Source organism: Alosa sapidissima, chromosome 11 (genome assembly GCF_018492685.1).
Source record: "Alosa sapidissima isolate fAloSap1 chromosome 11, fAloSap1.pri, whole genome shotgun sequence".
NCBI lineage: Eukaryota > Metazoa > Chordata > Actinopteri > Clupeiformes > Clupeidae > Alosa > Alosa sapidissima.
The window spans coordinates 31,816,584-31,834,163 of NC_055967.1; the positions used below are offsets into that span (position 1 = coordinate 31,816,584).

Here is a 17,580-nt window from a genome sequence, read left to right on the forward strand (position 1 = left end):
TACGCTTGTTTGATTGGCTGTATGCTTGCCATTTAAAGCTGCGACGAGTAGAGCGCCGCTCAAAAGAAAGTTAAATTAGATTTCACATGACACATCTGTGGACAAGACCCATTGAAAACTGAATCCACGACCAAACTCATCTTATATCGACTGGAGTGTTTAAGGTTAGTTCTGTTATTTTGTGTTTGCTGGACGAACCAATTTCCTCACATGAAATTATAGCACATTCATTTCACCTGCAGTCTTAACTGAATATTATCGTACAGCTTTCATTTGTCCAACTTGCACGCTTTGCAGCGCATTGTTGTAATTTGCCGTTAAACAGCCGTTGGGCCGATGAGAATGTGCTGTTTGCGTAATATATGGATATGTTTGTGTCAAAACTGAGTGGAGTGCTGCTTACACCGTGGGTAGCGCTGAGAGTGGCATGCCCGGACAAAATCTTTTTTGGAAAGCAGTGTTGTGACTGCAGTTTGCAGATGAAATGTAACGCTGTTTCAGATCATATGGCCTGCAATATAACATGAAAAGGGATGAAGTGGTAAGACAAATTAAACAGCTGCATGTTAAAACAAATTCAATTAAAATAAGTTAATTAATAAAGTAGATTGGGCTGTTTAATTAATCATCCTAGTATAACTTATACAATAAACTATACAGTTCTAGTTAAAAGCAGTGTTTGAGGTCAAACAGGCCTTATTACTATTTGTTGTTTTGTAGATTACAGGGATAATGATGGTCATAATCAATATTGAGTAATTATAATTGGCAATTTACAATGGCATTGTTTCTGTGTCTTTGTAATTTGGCTTTGTACTTTAGATGCATCTCTGGGTGTCTAGTTTGGCACTGTGGAGTCTCTTGGTAATATGCACCCAGTGTGGCACAGTGGGGGCCCTTTTTGACTGGCTGAAGGAAACGCCAACACCAACCCCTGCCCCACCACCAGTTGGTCCAGCTGCTGTGCCAAATGACCCTCCCACCTTTGAAATGCGTGTGGTGGATGAGAAGTTTCTTGCTGAGGGCAATATGATGCAACTTAGCCCTCTAGACAGTTGTCATTTACAGGTAATGCATGTCTTTGCGATCAATTGACTAATCATACAATGTCTTTTTTTAAAGGCTAGCCATAAATATTTAGAGATCAAGTCACAGAATGTCTTCTAACAAATGAAGGGTTTGTCATCAACCAGGTTATCGGTCAGCTGAGGTCTACTTGTGATGGTTTGTCAGAGGAGAGTCTGGCCAAACTGGGTGTGGCACTTTTTAACTGCCAAGCGGAGGTGGAGGGTCGGCGGACTTACCCCTGCACAGAGGAAATGGTAAGTAGAGGTATTTGGGCCTCCTCATCCAGTTTGTCCACTCATTTTTATTTAACTCTAAAGTCTGTATGTTTAAGTGCTTTAATCCAGCAAATGATAACAGTGTGACAACAGTTAAATACAGTATCCAGTATTGATGCATTTTTTTTTTTTTTTTTTAAAGCTGTAACCTGGTAAAATTCTAACATTAAAGCAACAGTAGTTTTTTTTTTTTTACATGTGACTTTTGCCATTTTCCTTTTCCACAACCCGGGCTTCTTCTCTTCAGTCCTTAAAAGAGTGCACTGCCAACATGGATTCTGACACCTGGAATGCTTACCACATAGTGAGCAACAGAGCGCGCTCCGTGTGTTATGCCACTCGGCAGCAGCACTTCAGACGACGGGCCGAGCTCACGGTCAACGCCCTCATAGCCACGGCAACCAGCCAGCTTGATGCCATGGAGGACCTGAAGGTCTGCATTACGATTTTAAGTTGCCATTTCTCAGAATCTGATTAACCTCATGGTTTTCTCATTTACTGTTTTTGTTCTATATATACACTACAGTATGTTGACAAAAGTATTGGCTCACCTGCCTTGACTCTCATATAGGGATGTAATGGTATGAAAATTTAACCTTATAGTGACCAAAATTATCACGTTTTTCGGTGTTATCACGGTGTTTTTAAAAGTGTGTTCAATATGTTCAGGAAACACTGATAGGCCTACAAAAGCTGAAATGGTTTCAAAATGTGTCCCATTTACTTTTTCATATTAAATTGGCTTTGTGCTTATAGCTTAACTTACCCTACCATAACTTGGAGTTTGCTATTTCTGTTATTTGGATCCAATGAGTGAGACCAAAGTAAGTGTTCAAAATCAACTTTAGGCTACGGCGTTCTCCTGATAACGTGAGTGGAATGGATTTCATGTGGACGCGAACAAAAAGACGCCGAGTGGCTAAATTATACAGTGCACGGTAATATATCATATCATATTGCACCGGTCATCATTACATACCTACTCGCATATGAACTTAAGTGACATCCCATTCTTAATCCATAGGGTTTAATATGACGTCGGTCCACCCTTTGCAGCTGTAGCAGGTTCAACTCTTCTGGGAAGGCTTTTCACAAGGTTTAGGAGTGTTTATGGGAATTTTTGACCATTCTTCCAGAAGCGGATTTGTGAGATCACACACTGATGTTGGACGAGAAGGCCTGGCTCTCAGTCTCAGCTCTAATTCATCCCAAAGGTGTTCTATAGGGTTGAGGTCAGGACTCTTCGCAGGCCAGTCAAGTTCATCCACACCAAACTCTGCCATCTATGCCTTTATGGACCTTGCTGTCACTTAAGTTTATATGTGCGAGTCAAGGCAGGTGACTGTGTGTGATACATGCTCCTCAAGGTTGGGTTTCAGTAAAAGCTGTTACATTTTCATTTGTGTCTGTAGGAAGGCCAGAAAGAACTGCGGGACCTGACCGCAGCGTCTCTTGATAAGTTGCTAGATGGGCACAATGTCCTACAGCTCCAGCAGGGGGTGCTCAGAGATGGTCAGGAACAGCTTGATGCCTCCATCAGTGCCAACCTGCAGACACTGGCACAGGAGAAGGCCCTCATCAGCACCGGGCAGGAGTTGGTAGCACAGCTCATCCAGGGCATCTCTCAAAGAATGGGTAAGAGACATACTCAATATACACATACATGCTACATACATGTACAGTTGTGCTCATAAGTTTACATACCCTGTACATACACATGCTCAAGTTGACTAAAAAGAGGAATAAAATACCATCTTTTGGGAATTGATCTTAATGCCTTAATTCAAAAAATGAGAATCACATACCCTTCACCAGATCTCATGATTGGCATGAGTACTTTCCATAAGATCATCTCTCAATGCAAATCAAACCAGCTATTACGCTAACTGAAATAAAACCATGCCAATCTCTTGGTATGGTGAAGGGTATGTGATGTGGGGCTATTTTAATTCCAAAGGTCAAGGGAACTTTTATCAGGATGCATAGTATCCTGGATCCATGAAATAACTGGCCTTTAAATTGGAATTTAACATAGGGGTATGTAAATCCAAAATATATATTTTTTTTTTATTATTCTCTTTTTAGTCAACTTTAGCATGTGTATGTACCGGGTATGCAAACTTCTGGTTTCAACTGTACATGCTACATACATACTCGACATACAGGCAGAGTACTAAGAAAACAAAGACATAATCCACAACAAAAGTGACCGAAAACCACCTTGAAGCTTTTAGGTGTATTATTTTTATATTGTGGATTGTAATTAAACAAAACAAAAGAGATTATCTGTCCTACCTTGCCTGGAAAATCCAGACCCTAGTAATCTAGAGAGATTAAGGGTCTGGCCACGAATAATGAAAATGCCCCAACTCAAGGGGCAGCACCAAGCATGCGTTTGAAAATCTCACTGCACGCAATTGGATAACACTACACCCAATGTTTACTGACTGATTCGTTGAAGCGCTGTCGTCATCTGTTTAGCTCGCCTCATGGCCCGCTTCTATCAGATACACTGATGTGATTGGTTCCTCGCGATGCAAGGGGTAAAAGTAATGTGCATCATTACCATGGAGGTATTATATATATCTGGAGAGAGTGACTAAGTCCCGCCCCCATTCATGTCAATGGCCCATGCTAGGCTAGCTACTTCAGCCAAAAAAGTTTGAAATTGACCGCAGCCATCTTTACAAAAATGGCGTTTCATGGGTGTTCGTTTCCGGCACCAGCTAGAATTAGCCTATTAGATTCCACGTTACAGACAGGGACAACGTAAGGTACAACGGTATGTCGTTGATTAAGATTGGACATTCCCTCATAGGAAAAGAAGTTATAAGCGCAAATGTATTTAATTGTTTGGGATAACATTTTGGGAATGGGGGTAGAAGTTTGCCCTGTCTCTGAAGTCCTGGGTTATTTAATGTGATGTTCATATTGTGATAATAAACATACGAATCAATATTGAGTCACGTTAGGCTACACAAATAATGACCCCTAAATGCTATATTTGGACAGGTTGTATTACGCAATAGGCTATCCAACGAAAATGACTATTAATTAAGTAGACATGCGATGAAAAACTTGTGGATAGCTGGGATTTTTGCTGCACCCAGTGTGAATTTGCAGCTTGTTAAGCCTAGGCTACATTTGCAGGCAGACGAAATGAAGCCAACGCAAGTTAAACTTCCGATAGAAGCGCACATCCCTCGGGTATTGTGGTTCGAGCAGGCATAGAGTCTGCAACTGTTGTTGGACATTTGGCTTTTGCCTCGACTGGCAGCCTGAACATTTAAATCAAATGCATAGCCTAATCATGTCAATGTTGCAAGAAAGCAAACGAAATAAGTCATTGACATTTGTTTAGTTTTAAATCACTTGGGGAGACATAGGTTATATGATCCTGACGTTGCATTCTACAGAACTACAGGCTGTGCGTTTTAAAATAGTCTTCATACACAATGCAATGAGTAGGCTAATAATTGGATATAGGTCATTGCTATGCATCTGCCAAAGTGTATGGTCATAGTCAGTTACTTTAAGGTAATTACTTGGCACCCCGCATATACGGCAAATAATAGCCCAATATGACAACATTAACATTTTTCTTTTATTTACCACAAAGTCCGGTAATACAGCCTAAACCATGTAGGCATTAAGTCAAGTATCAGTAGCTTAATCCAAGTAGTTAGTTGTTTTATTTGTCGTCTTCCAGAAATGCAAACCAACATGGACGCGCGAGGACGCTCGTGCCCAACACTAAACTCGTGCATGAGCTGTCATCTACCAATCAGCATGTAAAAACTGGTGCCGGAAGTTGCAACCATGTAACGCCATGTTTTCAAAAATGTCGGCGGCCAAATGCCATGCTAAGTGGCTGAAGCTAACCCTTCAAATCCTGACCCCCTGATCATTACTCATTGCCAGAGTGTCTCGCAGAGACAATTCAGTTGTGCTTTTGTGAGAACTCTGGAATTTCCAGGGTATGTCCTACTTGTATTTCTGGTCTCAATCTACTCCATCTATGTCCCCTCCTACTTCTGTAGAGAACGTAAGTGAGCAGTTGCAGGCTCAAGGTTCTGAAGTGCAAGATGGTCATCAGGCTATTCTGGATGACCTGGCAGAAGTTAGAGGCCGTGCCCAGGACATCTACAGTAAAATAGGTGAGTGCTTTTTACAGCAGCAAGTCAAATGTTTTAAATAGTTTTCCCCATTATTTAGTTTATCTACCTATTTATTTTGCTCACTTGCTGTACTTTGTAATCTAGAAATTTTGTACCTTCTGATATTAATGACCATCTTTAGTTGGTGTGCTTACCCATCATCCTTCGCATTTGCAGAGGGCAACATGGTTGGGTTCTTGCAACAGCAAAATGACACAGCACGGTTCTACTCTGAGCTCATGGGGAAGCTGGAACGCATGAACAGCACTCTGGGGTACCTGCTGCTTTATCTGGACAACATGCAGGGACGACTGGAGGACCGACTACACATTATCCAGAGATACCTGGGATGGGCAGGTATTGCACATGTTACAAACCCCAAAAAACAATGGCATCTTGGTGTGAGATTAACCCTCTTTGTATTTTCTCTTTAGCCCATGTCTGATGCTATAGAAAGCCTCCAATTTTTGAGTTTGGATGTTGTATATACAATTCTGTTTGTGGTGAAATGTTGAATGTAATGACTGGTTTTGTCACCTACTGTACAGGTATGAATATTCGTGCTGTCTGGACCTGTGTGATGCATGCTGGGTACTTCCTGTTGAGTGCTGTGCTGCTGTCCTTCCTTCAGTGCCCCACGTTCTCTCGTCTCTCTCTTATGGTCACAGTGCCCCTCAACGCTATTGCAGAAGTCAACCAGCAATCTGCCTTCGACCTGTTCACACTTACATTCCTGTTGTTCACTCTCTCCTTAGGTGTGTGTGTGTGTCTGTGGGTGTGGTTAACTGCAGGGCTTAAGGTTATTCGGCACTGTGCCAAAATTCAGGTGTGTGATTAGGGGTGTCACGATTCTCCAAATCCTCGATTCGATTTTAAAGTCACGATTCGATTTTCGATCTTTTTCAATATTACTGTTAATGCATTCCTTATGCTATTTACTTTTTTTTGGCCTTTTCTGTTTCGGGGGGCTTTTATTTTTGAAACCATTCCAACCGCGACGTTGTAATGTAAACAGAACAAACATTGGGTTAAACAGAGACGTGAACATAGTGAAATGAAACAACACAGAATGATAATTTGATTGTTTCGGCACACTCTGAAGAGACCCAAGGTTAGTGTTCATGGAATATGTACCAATCAATGTGCATTTTAAGCCTTAAAATAATTTTGGACTGTAACTAGATCATCTTTTCACTTGCTAAGTTAGTGTTAATTGATGTGAATGTACGACAAAATACTTCCACACAGATGATTTCAAAGTAGCAAGAGGGGCTTCGATTTCGGTCGGTTGATGTGTGTATTTTAACTGGCTGCAGCCTAAAATTAGAGGAGCTGACGCCGCAGTTCAGCGCGTGCGTTTGTGCTTTTTGGCTTAAGTTACATGCTGGACGTGACCTTGGGGGTGTGGATGCATCGTCGATTATACTTTTGAGTTCGAAGTTCGAGATTGAGATGTAATTTCGATATAAAATCGAAATCGTGATACCCCCTAGTGGCCCACTTGTGTTCCGTGAGGTCCCTGACCATGGATTCAGTAATGTAGTTGCAATGTGGGAATCAGTATTTTTATTCAGTGGTGGTCCCTGGTTCACAATCAGTTGAAAACCCCTGAATTAGATAATGGCCTTAAAGGAGTACTGTCACACCGGTGTGACGGGAATGTTGGGAAATGAACGTTCTAAAGAATACCTGGGTTCATTGAATTCAACATGGAATTTTAGAACCTTCAATTGTTGCGGAACTTAGAATGTTCAAAAACCTACACCTTTAAGGGTTAAGCCTTACAATAATGAGCTGCTCTCCTCTGGTAGGACGCTGGTTTGTACTACAGGTGCTGTGGGTAGTGTCCAGGATTAAGGGGGACACTCCTCCTGTGGCTCTGTGTGGTCCTCCAGGCAAAGTGATTGAAGAGGATGTTCCTGAGTACGAGTCTCGTCCATCGTCCACTCCCAAGAAGTGAGTCAACAACTGTGTGTGTGTGAGTGAGCAAGTGCTCAGATGCTTTGGCTTGGTTTACACTACCAAAATCCAATATTTATTTATATATTTATTTTCCATTTGATGTCAAAACACTGAACAGTTGAAGTCACATGAAATCAGAGTTTTCAATTCTGATTTGGGCCATTTCCATATGTGGTCTAAATTCGATACAGGTCTGATGTTTTGCAATACGACATGAATTCCGATATAACTGTTCAGACTACATGCGCCTCTTACACCACACACACTCTTATTTTTTGTGTAGGGAATACCTGGACAGTGGTACAGGATTGGAAATTGATGGTCAAATCAGCTTCATGGCAGGTGTGTAATGCTCAACTCATGAATATTAACCCTTATTGCTGCTGCCACTTCTACCTTCTAACTCGTTTACTTCATTCCTAGGTGACCCCAGTCTGGTGGCTGTTTCTCCCCCACAACCACAATGGCGGTCTCGATTTGGCGGACCAAGCCTGTGCACAACAAACCATTCAACACCTGTGGTTAAAAACAAGCCTGGTCTATCTGGAGTAAGTGCAGTCGGGTACAAACCAGTTATTAATCTGGCTTTTGGGTCCCCCAACACTAGCCTGACGAGCCAGACCCACATCAAGATGTAGGGTCTGGGGACTCCCCATTCGCAGTGCTCAGTCCGAGGGGCGGGATAATCCATTGTCTTTCAAATTCCCTCTGCACACAACAGGATAGCGCTACAACTCAGTCCCATGCGTTTTCCCACCAGCGGAGCTAGTTAAGTATAAGTGTAGCGGGAGCGAGGAGTTACTCCGCTACTAAAGTGTGTGTGTGTGTGTGTGTGTGTGATATGTTCAGTCTACTGCCCAGGTGAGGCACTTACCTTAACAAGTATATATTATATAACAATAGTAGCTATAATAAATAATAACAGGCAATTTAAAATATAGATAAATGAGTATTTAATATATTAAAATGTCTATATTTAATCTAATAGGCCAATAGAATACCCTTAAAGGTGCCATGTGTAAGAATTGAGGTAAAAATATCCAAAAAATGAGCTACACGCATCAAAAGAATGAGAAGAAATAAGGGCGATGATGTCATTAAAAAAATGACAAGGTATAGTGCTGCAGATATATCCACCTGAATTAGCATGCTAAATTACTAGCCACAGCCCGACAGATGTCATAATACCAGTTTCGGCTATGGGAGGCAGTATGCGGGCAACATAACCGCCAGCCAAACTGCAAGACACGTTTCCCGGTTGTTACTCTAGGGTAGACCATCTTACTTTCTGGAGGTAAACTGCCCCCATTTTTTATGAAATGTGGAGTATGAAATAATTTTCCGGCAGACGTTACACATGGCACCTTTAAATAATAAAACACCAAAACAGTGGCCTAATGCCCAATCACTCTTTCATTCACACATCCTACTAGGCTACAACTTAAAACAGACTTAACATTTACAACGAAACACTTTAAACATTACAGCAGAATCGTCCCATTAGGCTAATACACTCTCTTCCGGAGTGTGTAAAAGTTTGTATCGTTATCCAACCTGTTTGGGTGTGTGTTCCGTTCAAGTCCACTGTAGCGCTCGGAGCCAGTAACGTTAACGTCAGTATAAGTGAACGTAAACAAGCTACCCTGTCTTGCGTGAGTAGGGATGGATGGCAGGGGAGAGAGGCTACGACTCCTGTGGTTGCCAGGGGATACGGTGGGACTCTTCTGTTTTCTTAGATGAGCTAATTAGCCGGTGAAGGATAAACTGTTGCCTACTTTCTAGGAAACTAAATTGATATGTAACTGACATTAGTCTGTGTCCAGTAGCTCTTTTTACATAGGCCTAAGCAGACTGCAGCTTACAGTAGCCTAATATGAATCCCTCGTCGATGTTCACTGTAGCGTTATATACGGGAGGATACATTCCCTTCTTTTCTCTGTGTGCAGCAACCCAGGCTTTTCATTTATAAATGGAGGATGTACTGGGCAGAGGGGCTTCACAAGCTGAAGGGAGTACTCCAGTCAGATATACATACTCGTGTCCATTATAAACGGTTCTCAGCTTCTGTTTCATTTGACAGGTTGTCTTTGAGAATATCGCCCAACGGAATCTTGCAGGGGTCCTGTACACGGTTGACCAGTCTTGTAATTCCAGCATGAATCACTCCAGTGCCAGCAATGGGTAAAAGATCGCTCATTTCCCATCATCTTAAGGGACTCTTCAATGTGTCAGTGAAATGCCAATTCATAAGATAATTAATTCATGTCTACTGTGTGTCACTTGCTTTAAACATTGAATTTTGCTGTGCTGTCATTGTATCTATGCACTTAAATGGCTATAAATCTATCTAAATATAATTGGGCAGGTTTGAAAATAGGACCGAATCGGTGCTGTGTGTGTTTGTGTTTTTAAAAAAAAATAATAATAATGATTTAAATCTTTGATCTTGCCATAACATTTAGCATTCTCTCCTTCTCTAGCTCCATTTCAGGACGTCCTCTGTGTGGTGGGACCACAAAGTTGGGACACCCCTGTAAGAAGAGAGCCGTGCTGGGCCAGGACTTCTGCCGTGTTCATGAGGCCGGCCACATGTCTCACAACTGATTCTGATGCTGTTAAATTACACCCCCTGCCTGAAAGACATAATGAAGGCATACCTTTATGTATTTTTAATCATGCTTTTAACTAGGGTTTTGTATCTGTCTATATTTACGGTTCCCTCCCACACACACACACACACATTTTCCCCTCAAAGTTTCTGCATGTGTGTTTTTTGTTTTTTTTGTTTTGTTTTTTGGGGGGGGGGGTGCATTATTGTGTGTGTGTGTGTGTTGGATGTGCTGTAATTTCAATAAATTATTTTTGCTTGTTTGTTACAAGACTGAGGGTAAAGCCAATTCATTGCTGTTGATATCAGGGTGTCCGGATTTGGAGGGTTAGCTTCAGCAGAGCCCGTTTATTCTCTGGCTTCAGCCAATTAGCATGGCATTTGGCCTCTAACTTCTGCCAGGTCATCCAGAATAGCCTGATGACCATCTTGCACTTCAGAACCTTGAGCCTGCAACTGCTCACTTACGTTCTCTACAGAAGTAGGAGGGGACCTAGATGGAGTAGATTGAGACCAGAAATACAAGTAGGACATGCCCTGGAAATTCCAGAGTTCTCACAAAAGCACAACTGAATTGTCTCTGCGAGACACTCTGGCAATGAGTAATGATCAGGGGGTCAGGATTTGAAGGGTTAGCTTCAGCCACTTAGCATGGCATTTGGCCGCCGACATTTTTGAAAACATGGCATTACATGGTTGCAATTTCTGGCACCAGTTTTTACATGCCGATTGGTAGATGACAACTCATGCACGAGTTTAGTGTTGGGCACGAGCGTCCATGTTGGTTTAAAGATGCCCTGCCACACGTATTTCAGACATTTACCACTTTGTGGTAATGTCTGAAGTTCTACCATGGACTCTGTAACTTTTTTTTTTTTTTTTTGTGGATAACATGCTTTGGTTACCTTGTTTCAAGCCATTCTAGTGTGGTATTGAAACCCTGCATGAAGACTCCACTCGATTTGCGCCAGTTCTCATTAATATTCAAGGAGCTAAGCTGCTTGACTCTGATTGGCTAAGAGCTAGTAGGTTTCGTCCTTAACATGACAGCCATTATCAACTAATTTTAGCTTCATGGCATGAACTTAACTTGGCTAGCGAGTGCTAGCATTGTCCAAATGTGCATAAATAAAACCTGCTAGGCTAGCGAGTTCATTAAACCTGTGTAACATAGCACTTCCTTGAGTTCACAATTACGTTTTACTTCCAGGCACTGGTCGTAGACTGCGATGGTAGCCTGCTCCAGGCTTCAACAGCAACCTTTTTGCAAAGCCAGTGGCATTGTTCCAAAAAATAAACTGAAGCCATTTGATCCTCAAGTCTGGGTTCTTGGGCAAAATGCATTGTTGAAGTTCTATTTGTGCATAGCGCACAAGTCCGTTGACATTCAGCCATTCTTGCATAGGCCTACGAAAACTGACATAGAGCTAAACAAATTTTGTGGCCAAGGTCTCAACTGGGCGAGCTCATGAATAGTAATGAGCCCATCAATTCCACGTCAATCTGAAGAGCTTTTGCAATTGGCCTAATTTCTCCGCTTATTTCTTTTCAGTGGCTAGAGCTGACAGAGGAGTTAGCTGTTCATTTTCACATTCACGACATAGGTCCATATGTGTTTGTGCTATGTTTAAAAAAATACAAGTAAAAACGGTTTTGTATGGCAGGGCACCTTTAATGAAACTTAAAGGAACACGCCACCCAATGTCAGTATATATGTTCTTACCTTAACTTTCACGAGTTGAGTCATACCTCTCCCGTGTCTGTACGTGCCAGGGTTTCCGTTGTACATAGGCCGGAAAAAAAATGAAATGTCCGACAAAATTAAATCTCTCCGGTCAAATTGTCCGATTGAAATTGGCTAATAATCCCGTCCCCTAACGCAATCTGAATTTGAGAATAAGCCTTAATATGTAAACCTACATTATACGTCCTCTGGCTATGTTTTTAAATGAACAGGCTCTACCGTTTGAAAAGTAAGCAATTAAACAACACGCATAGCCTGCTGCATTTCAAATAGGAAGCGCACGCTTAAAACATCCATGTTAAACAACGAACAAATGAGTGAGGCGGTTCAAACATGGCCAGGCCCAGGCAGAGCCTTAAAAGTTTTTTCAGAGGCCAGGATGGATGATGATAAATTGGTAAAGTCTGAAGCCTCAGATGTCCGGTCAACTCCACCACCACCAGATAAAAAGCAGAAGTGTCGGGCGTATCTGTCGGAATCACAGACATCCCAACTTGCAAAAAGTCATTTCAGGGAGGCATCACGAAGCCCCCCCCCCCCCCCCAAAAAAAAACTTTAGCCTATACAATAATGTCAGTACAACAGATAAGGAAGGCCTATAGATAGAAATTGTGAAAATAAAATATGTAGATTTTGGTAGTTTGGTCTTTTCATGTAGCCTTGGCAACTAGCCATCTAGTAGGCTATAGGCCTGAATATGCACATGAATTGACACTTGTTAAACTCACCTCAACATGTCTTTTGCAATCATTTAACCCGCTGTGGGCAATGCTAAAGTCACTGTTTACAAACAGTGCAGCGTGCAAGACTAGGTCCATCATTATGTTTTACTCTTATGAGACAAGGGTAGCCTACACTTTGAAATGGGTCTTACATTTTCCTTTTTTTGAGGCACTGACTCTACCATGTACGCCTGTTTGAGTCGTGATTCACTCGGATCTTTCACCCGTATCTTTAAATTAACCCATGAGTCGCGAGTCTCTAGTATCATTAACTCGGATCAGTTGAGTCCTACTACAATTCAATCTAAAACGATAAACAGCGCCACACACAAACCTCTTGCAACATTTAGCTAGCCTACTAGCCATCATAGCTGCCAAAAATGTAACAATTTCGTAAGTAGGATAACCACAACTCCACAAATCCACAAATCAACTCAAGCGACTGAGTGAGCAGGCAGTCTGAGATAACTGGTTAACTTCCCGCAGAGCCGGGTTAGTCGGATCAGCCGGCCGGTTAGGCTACATTGAGTATGAGTCGGCTACGGCTACGTTGTCATGAGTGGCTGTAGACGAGCGAGTAGCTCCTCCTCAAAGTGAAAAGCAATTCCACAACAAAAGCCATTCTTCACCTCTTAAATAACATTCAATGTTCTGCATGTAGCCTAGGCATACTTTAGATTTGGTGTATAGATGTAGCATATTAAAATGCAATTAGGTCGCGCAGACAGTCCGAAACATTGCACGCTCTTAATGGAGCTGCTTTGTATACCCGGGTTAGTCGGATCGCTGGGCCGGGCGGTTACGTTATGAGTGCGAGTCAGCCGAATCAGCCGGCTACGTTGTCATGAGTGGATCAGTAGACGAGCGAGTAACTCCTCGTCAAGGTGAAAAGCAAATCCACAACAAAAGCCATTCTTTCACTTCTGAAATAGCATACAATGTTCTACACGTAGGCATAGCCTACTTTAAAATGCAATTAGGTCGCGAAGACAGTCCGAAACATTGCAAGCTCTGTATGGAGCTGCTCAGGCTAGCCGGGTCAGTTGGATCAGCAGGGCGGGCCGGTTACGTTGTTATAAGTGCGAGTCAGCCGAATCAGCCGGCTACGTTGTCATGAGTGGATCTTTAGAGGAGCGAGTAACTCCTCGTCAAGGTTAAAAGAAAATCCACAACAAAAGCCATTCTTTCACTTCTGAAATAACATACAATGTTCTACACGTAGGCATAGCCTACTTTAAAATGCAATTAGGTCGCGAAGACAGTCCGAAACATTGCAAGCTCTGTATGGAGCTGCTCAGGCTAGCCGGGTCAGTTGGATCAGCAGGGCGGGCCGGTTACGTTGTTATGAGTGCGAGTCAGCCGAATCAGCCGGCTACGTTGTCATGAGTGGATCTTTAGAGGAGCGAGTAAGTCCTCGTCAAGGTTAAAAGAAAATCCACAACAAAAGCCATTCTTTCACTTCTGAAATAACATACAATGTTCTACACGTAGGCATAGCCTAGGCCTACTTTTAAATGCAATTAGGTCGCGAAGACAGTCCGAAACATTGCAAGCTCTGTATGGAGCTGCTCAGGCTAGCCGGGTCAGTTGGATCAGCAGGGCGGGCCGGTTACGTTGTTATGATTGCTAGTTAGCCGAATCAGCCGGCTACGTTGTCATGAGTGGATCTGTAGACGAGCGAGTAACTCCTCGTCAAGGTGAAAAGCAAATCCACAACAAAAGCCATTCTTTCACTTCTGAAATAGCATACAATGTTCTACACGTAGGCATAGCCTACTTTAAAATGCAATTAGGTCGCGAAGACAGTCCGAAACATTGCAAGCTCTGTAATGGAGCTGCTCAGGCTAGCCGGGTCAGTTGGATCAGCAGGGCGGGCCGGTTACGTTGTTATGAGTGCGAGTCAGCCGAATCAGCCGGCTACGTTGTCATGAGTGGATCTTTAGAGGAGCGAGTAACTCCTCGTCAAGGTTAAAAGAAAATCCACAACAAAAGCCATGCGTTCACTTCTGAAATAACATATATTCTGCACGCATAGCCTACTTTAAAATGCAATTAGGTCGCGAAGACAGTTGCAATGTCCGAAACATTGCAAGCTCTGTATGGAGTTGCTTGAGTAGGCTAGCCTACCTGGGTCATTTGGATCAGCCGCGGGCGGACCGGTTACATTATGTTGTTATGAGTGCGAGTCAGTCGAATCAGCCGGCTACATTGTCATGAGTGGATCTGTAGACGAGCAAGTAGCCTAGTTTCTACTCGTGTCAAGGTGATAATAATAATAGGCCTAATGAGAATAGTAGTAGTAGTAGTAATAATAATAATAATAATAATAATAATAATAACAATAATAATAATTTAGTCACTGCAGGGCATTTCTACGTTCCTGTTTCTATGTCTACATTGAAAGTCAATTGCTTAGGCTAGGTTAAGACAATAAATAAGCAGGCTCAAACTGCTTTCTTTCCCGTGAGTGGGTGGAGATTTTGATGCTATTATATTAGGCTATTTTATATTATATTATATTATATCATATTATATTATATATGATATTATATTAGGCTACCTAACATGATATATATATATATATATATGTATAGCTATGATTAATAGGCTAATAATATTAGTTGCCTAGTAGGCCTATTAGCTGCCTATAATACTTATTAGAATAGATTCCTAGTAGCCTACTATTAGTATATAGTAGTGGTAATAAACATTGTAGCAGAGTAGCATTAGACCTAGGCAAATTTTCTATTGTTAACAAAACAACAACAAATAATTAATTATTATAATATAGGCTACCCTCCCTGTCAATAAGATCAAAGTTTCTGAACATGAGCACCAAAAAGATGAACAATGTGTGGATGCACTTTGACCAGGAGACCAAAACTCTTAGGCTAAATGCAAGTACTGCAAAAACCTGGTTTCAAATCATGGAGGATCCACATCCAACATGAGAAGGCACTTAACGAAATGAAGCACCCCACTGCACTGCTTGAACGTAGGACTGAATTTCTTTGCGATTTAGCAATACTGACTCAAGTGACTCAAGTGACTCGTTCAACCCGGATCAGTTTAGTGAGTGACTCAGAATAACCCGGATCCTTAAAAGGAATCGAGTTTGACAGGCCTACTACCATGACGCTCCTGTTTCTACTGAACTGATTAATTAAGTTCGTGAGAAAAGACATAAAAGCCCGCCGAAAAACCCACTGAAAGCCCACTGAAGCCCACTGAAAACTGATTGGTTGATTTAGCGAAACAGGCCAATCAGGATGCTCTCTGTCTTTGATGCGCTCAGACACACACGCACCACCTCTCTCTCTCTCTCTCCCCTCGTGTGCGCGCTACACTCAGATGCACACGCGGTCTCGCATGCGCGCTCTTGATCGCTCACTCTAGATTCCGGGAGATTTTATCTAATTTGCGGGCGTCAGGGAGCCGCTATCAAAATGCGGGAGACTCCCGGAACTTCCGGGAGACTTGGGATGTCTGGAATCAGTGACATTGGAAGTGGAGTTGCGGGGGTGCGGCCGCTCCAAGACACTGTCATTCTCCGTGTACACTGGACATGCAAAGTGTTCTTTACCCAAAGCATACAGTAGGCCTATGCATTCTCTGTCTATGATCTGCAGGGTTCGGGCCTCCTCGACGCTCATTCGCGTCCTCCTCGGCGCTCATTCTTGTGTGTGCGTGCGCATCTGTGTAAGTTAAACAGTCACCACTGGAGATAACGGGTAGCAGCAACAAACAACGTAGCCTTTTTAAAATATCTAAACAATCACAAGTAGGGCAGTTCATCACAGTCCATCCATTGCAACTGGACTGATGAAAGGTACACCTGTAGGCTACATTGTATTTGGGAAAAGCAGAAGGTAGCAGCATAATGTATTTATTTATTTATTATTAAACACTGTCCGTTATTGTTTGTGCAAATAATATGCTGATTCATGTTCCCTTGCATTTTGCAACTATGAGGTCCATGGTTAGTCTGGCTTTCGCCAGACCAAGCTCAATCTTTTAAGAAATCGAAAAGGAATCGCCGGCAGATCAGGCTGAGTTCATCCAGCCTAGTCCATGGTAGGCGCCCGATAGAAATATTGTTTAATTTTGCGATTGAGATATCCACGCACTGGCGCCCCCCCCTGCGACGTGTTCGCCCCCGGTTTCAGAGCTATTCTAAATGCAAAGATGCATAGAGGGAGTTATGACAAAACCTTGACTGTTAACAAACTATAAGCTATATAAGGTAGGCCCTATGCTAGGCCTATTACACAACATAAATTGTCACTAGGCTATGCTGGCGACCCAAATAAAATCTCCTTTGGGAACCAATGGCTTACAGTATCAAGCGACTTAAGCTGCCACCTCTTGGCGAAAAATTTATAGTTTTGCATATCAGTAGTAATACATTTCACGCAGCTGTGTGAATCACGGAAAGCGACACTTCTAAATGGAACCCAACCCACTGTACAGTAGCTCAAGGTCTGTGGCTAAAGCAGCCATAATGAAAGCGTTAGCATTGTTTGGATACTTCACACACACATGTTTTTTAATCACATAGACTACTACTACCAAGCTGGAATCAAAGCACATCGACTCCCCTCTCACACCCTAAACACTCACTTCGAACAAACAAAAAACGTCTCAGTCACATGGTATAGCCATAGGCAAAACTGTATTGGACCGGTGTAACGTTTGTACTAAATCATCCACCGCAAAGAATGATTTTTGTAGCACGTGCAACAAATATGTGTAGGTACAGCCCTGCCCTGGATACATCTCTCAACGTGCGCTCTAAAAACATTTGGTTTAAATGGAGATGTAGATCATCACAGGTGCGTTAATAAATCTACATTGCGGCGAGTTGACACAAATGATTCACTTTGACGAATTTATGTAGTTTCAGTCCGAGTTACTTTACTTTGAGACATGCTCTTCCTTACTTGAATCACCTTTGAAAATAAAGGGTTGAAGTAGCCTATATGGGTGTTTGGGAGTGAACGTTGACTCAGATGCTTTTTGAGACTTTGAGCAGAAATGTCCCAGC

At 42.3% G+C, this 17,580-nt stretch overlaps 1 protein-coding gene across 1 annotated transcript; it reads left to right on the forward strand.

The window, feature by feature from the left end:
* Window positions 1–5: 5 nt before the first annotated feature.
* Window positions 6–10,267, forward strand: bmb (brambleberry). The gene is made up of 13 exons (XM_042110665.1): window positions 6–164; window positions 823–1,068; window positions 1,194–1,322; window positions 1,591–1,776; window positions 2,756–2,978; window positions 5,384–5,500; window positions 5,678–5,857; window positions 6,049–6,255; window positions 7,312–7,456; window positions 7,746–7,804; window positions 7,886–8,010; window positions 9,543–9,643; window positions 9,943–10,267. The coding sequence occupies exons 2-13, from the start codon at window positions 823–825 to the stop codon at window positions 10,064–10,066; spliced, it is 1,842 nt and encodes a 613-aa protein (XP_041966599.1). The 5' UTR covers window positions 6–164; the 3' UTR covers window positions 10,067–10,267.
* The last annotated feature ends 7,313 nt before the right edge of the window (window positions 10,268–17,580 follow it).

Bases quoted from the DNA above. Each gene is read 5' to 3' on its own strand.
- bmb (XM_042110665.1), top strand. From the start codon at position 823: ATGCATCTCTGGGTGTCTAGTTTGGCACTGTGGAGTCTCTTGGTAATA. The intron at 1,777-2,755 runs GTCTGCATTACG...TTGTGTCTGTAG, and splicing joins ATGCCATGGAGGACCTGAAG to GAAGGCCAGAAAGAACTGCG. The intron at 7,805-7,885 runs GTGTGTAATGCT...CTTCATTCCTAG, and splicing joins TCAAATCAGCTTCATGGCAG to GTGACCCCAGTCTGGTGGCT.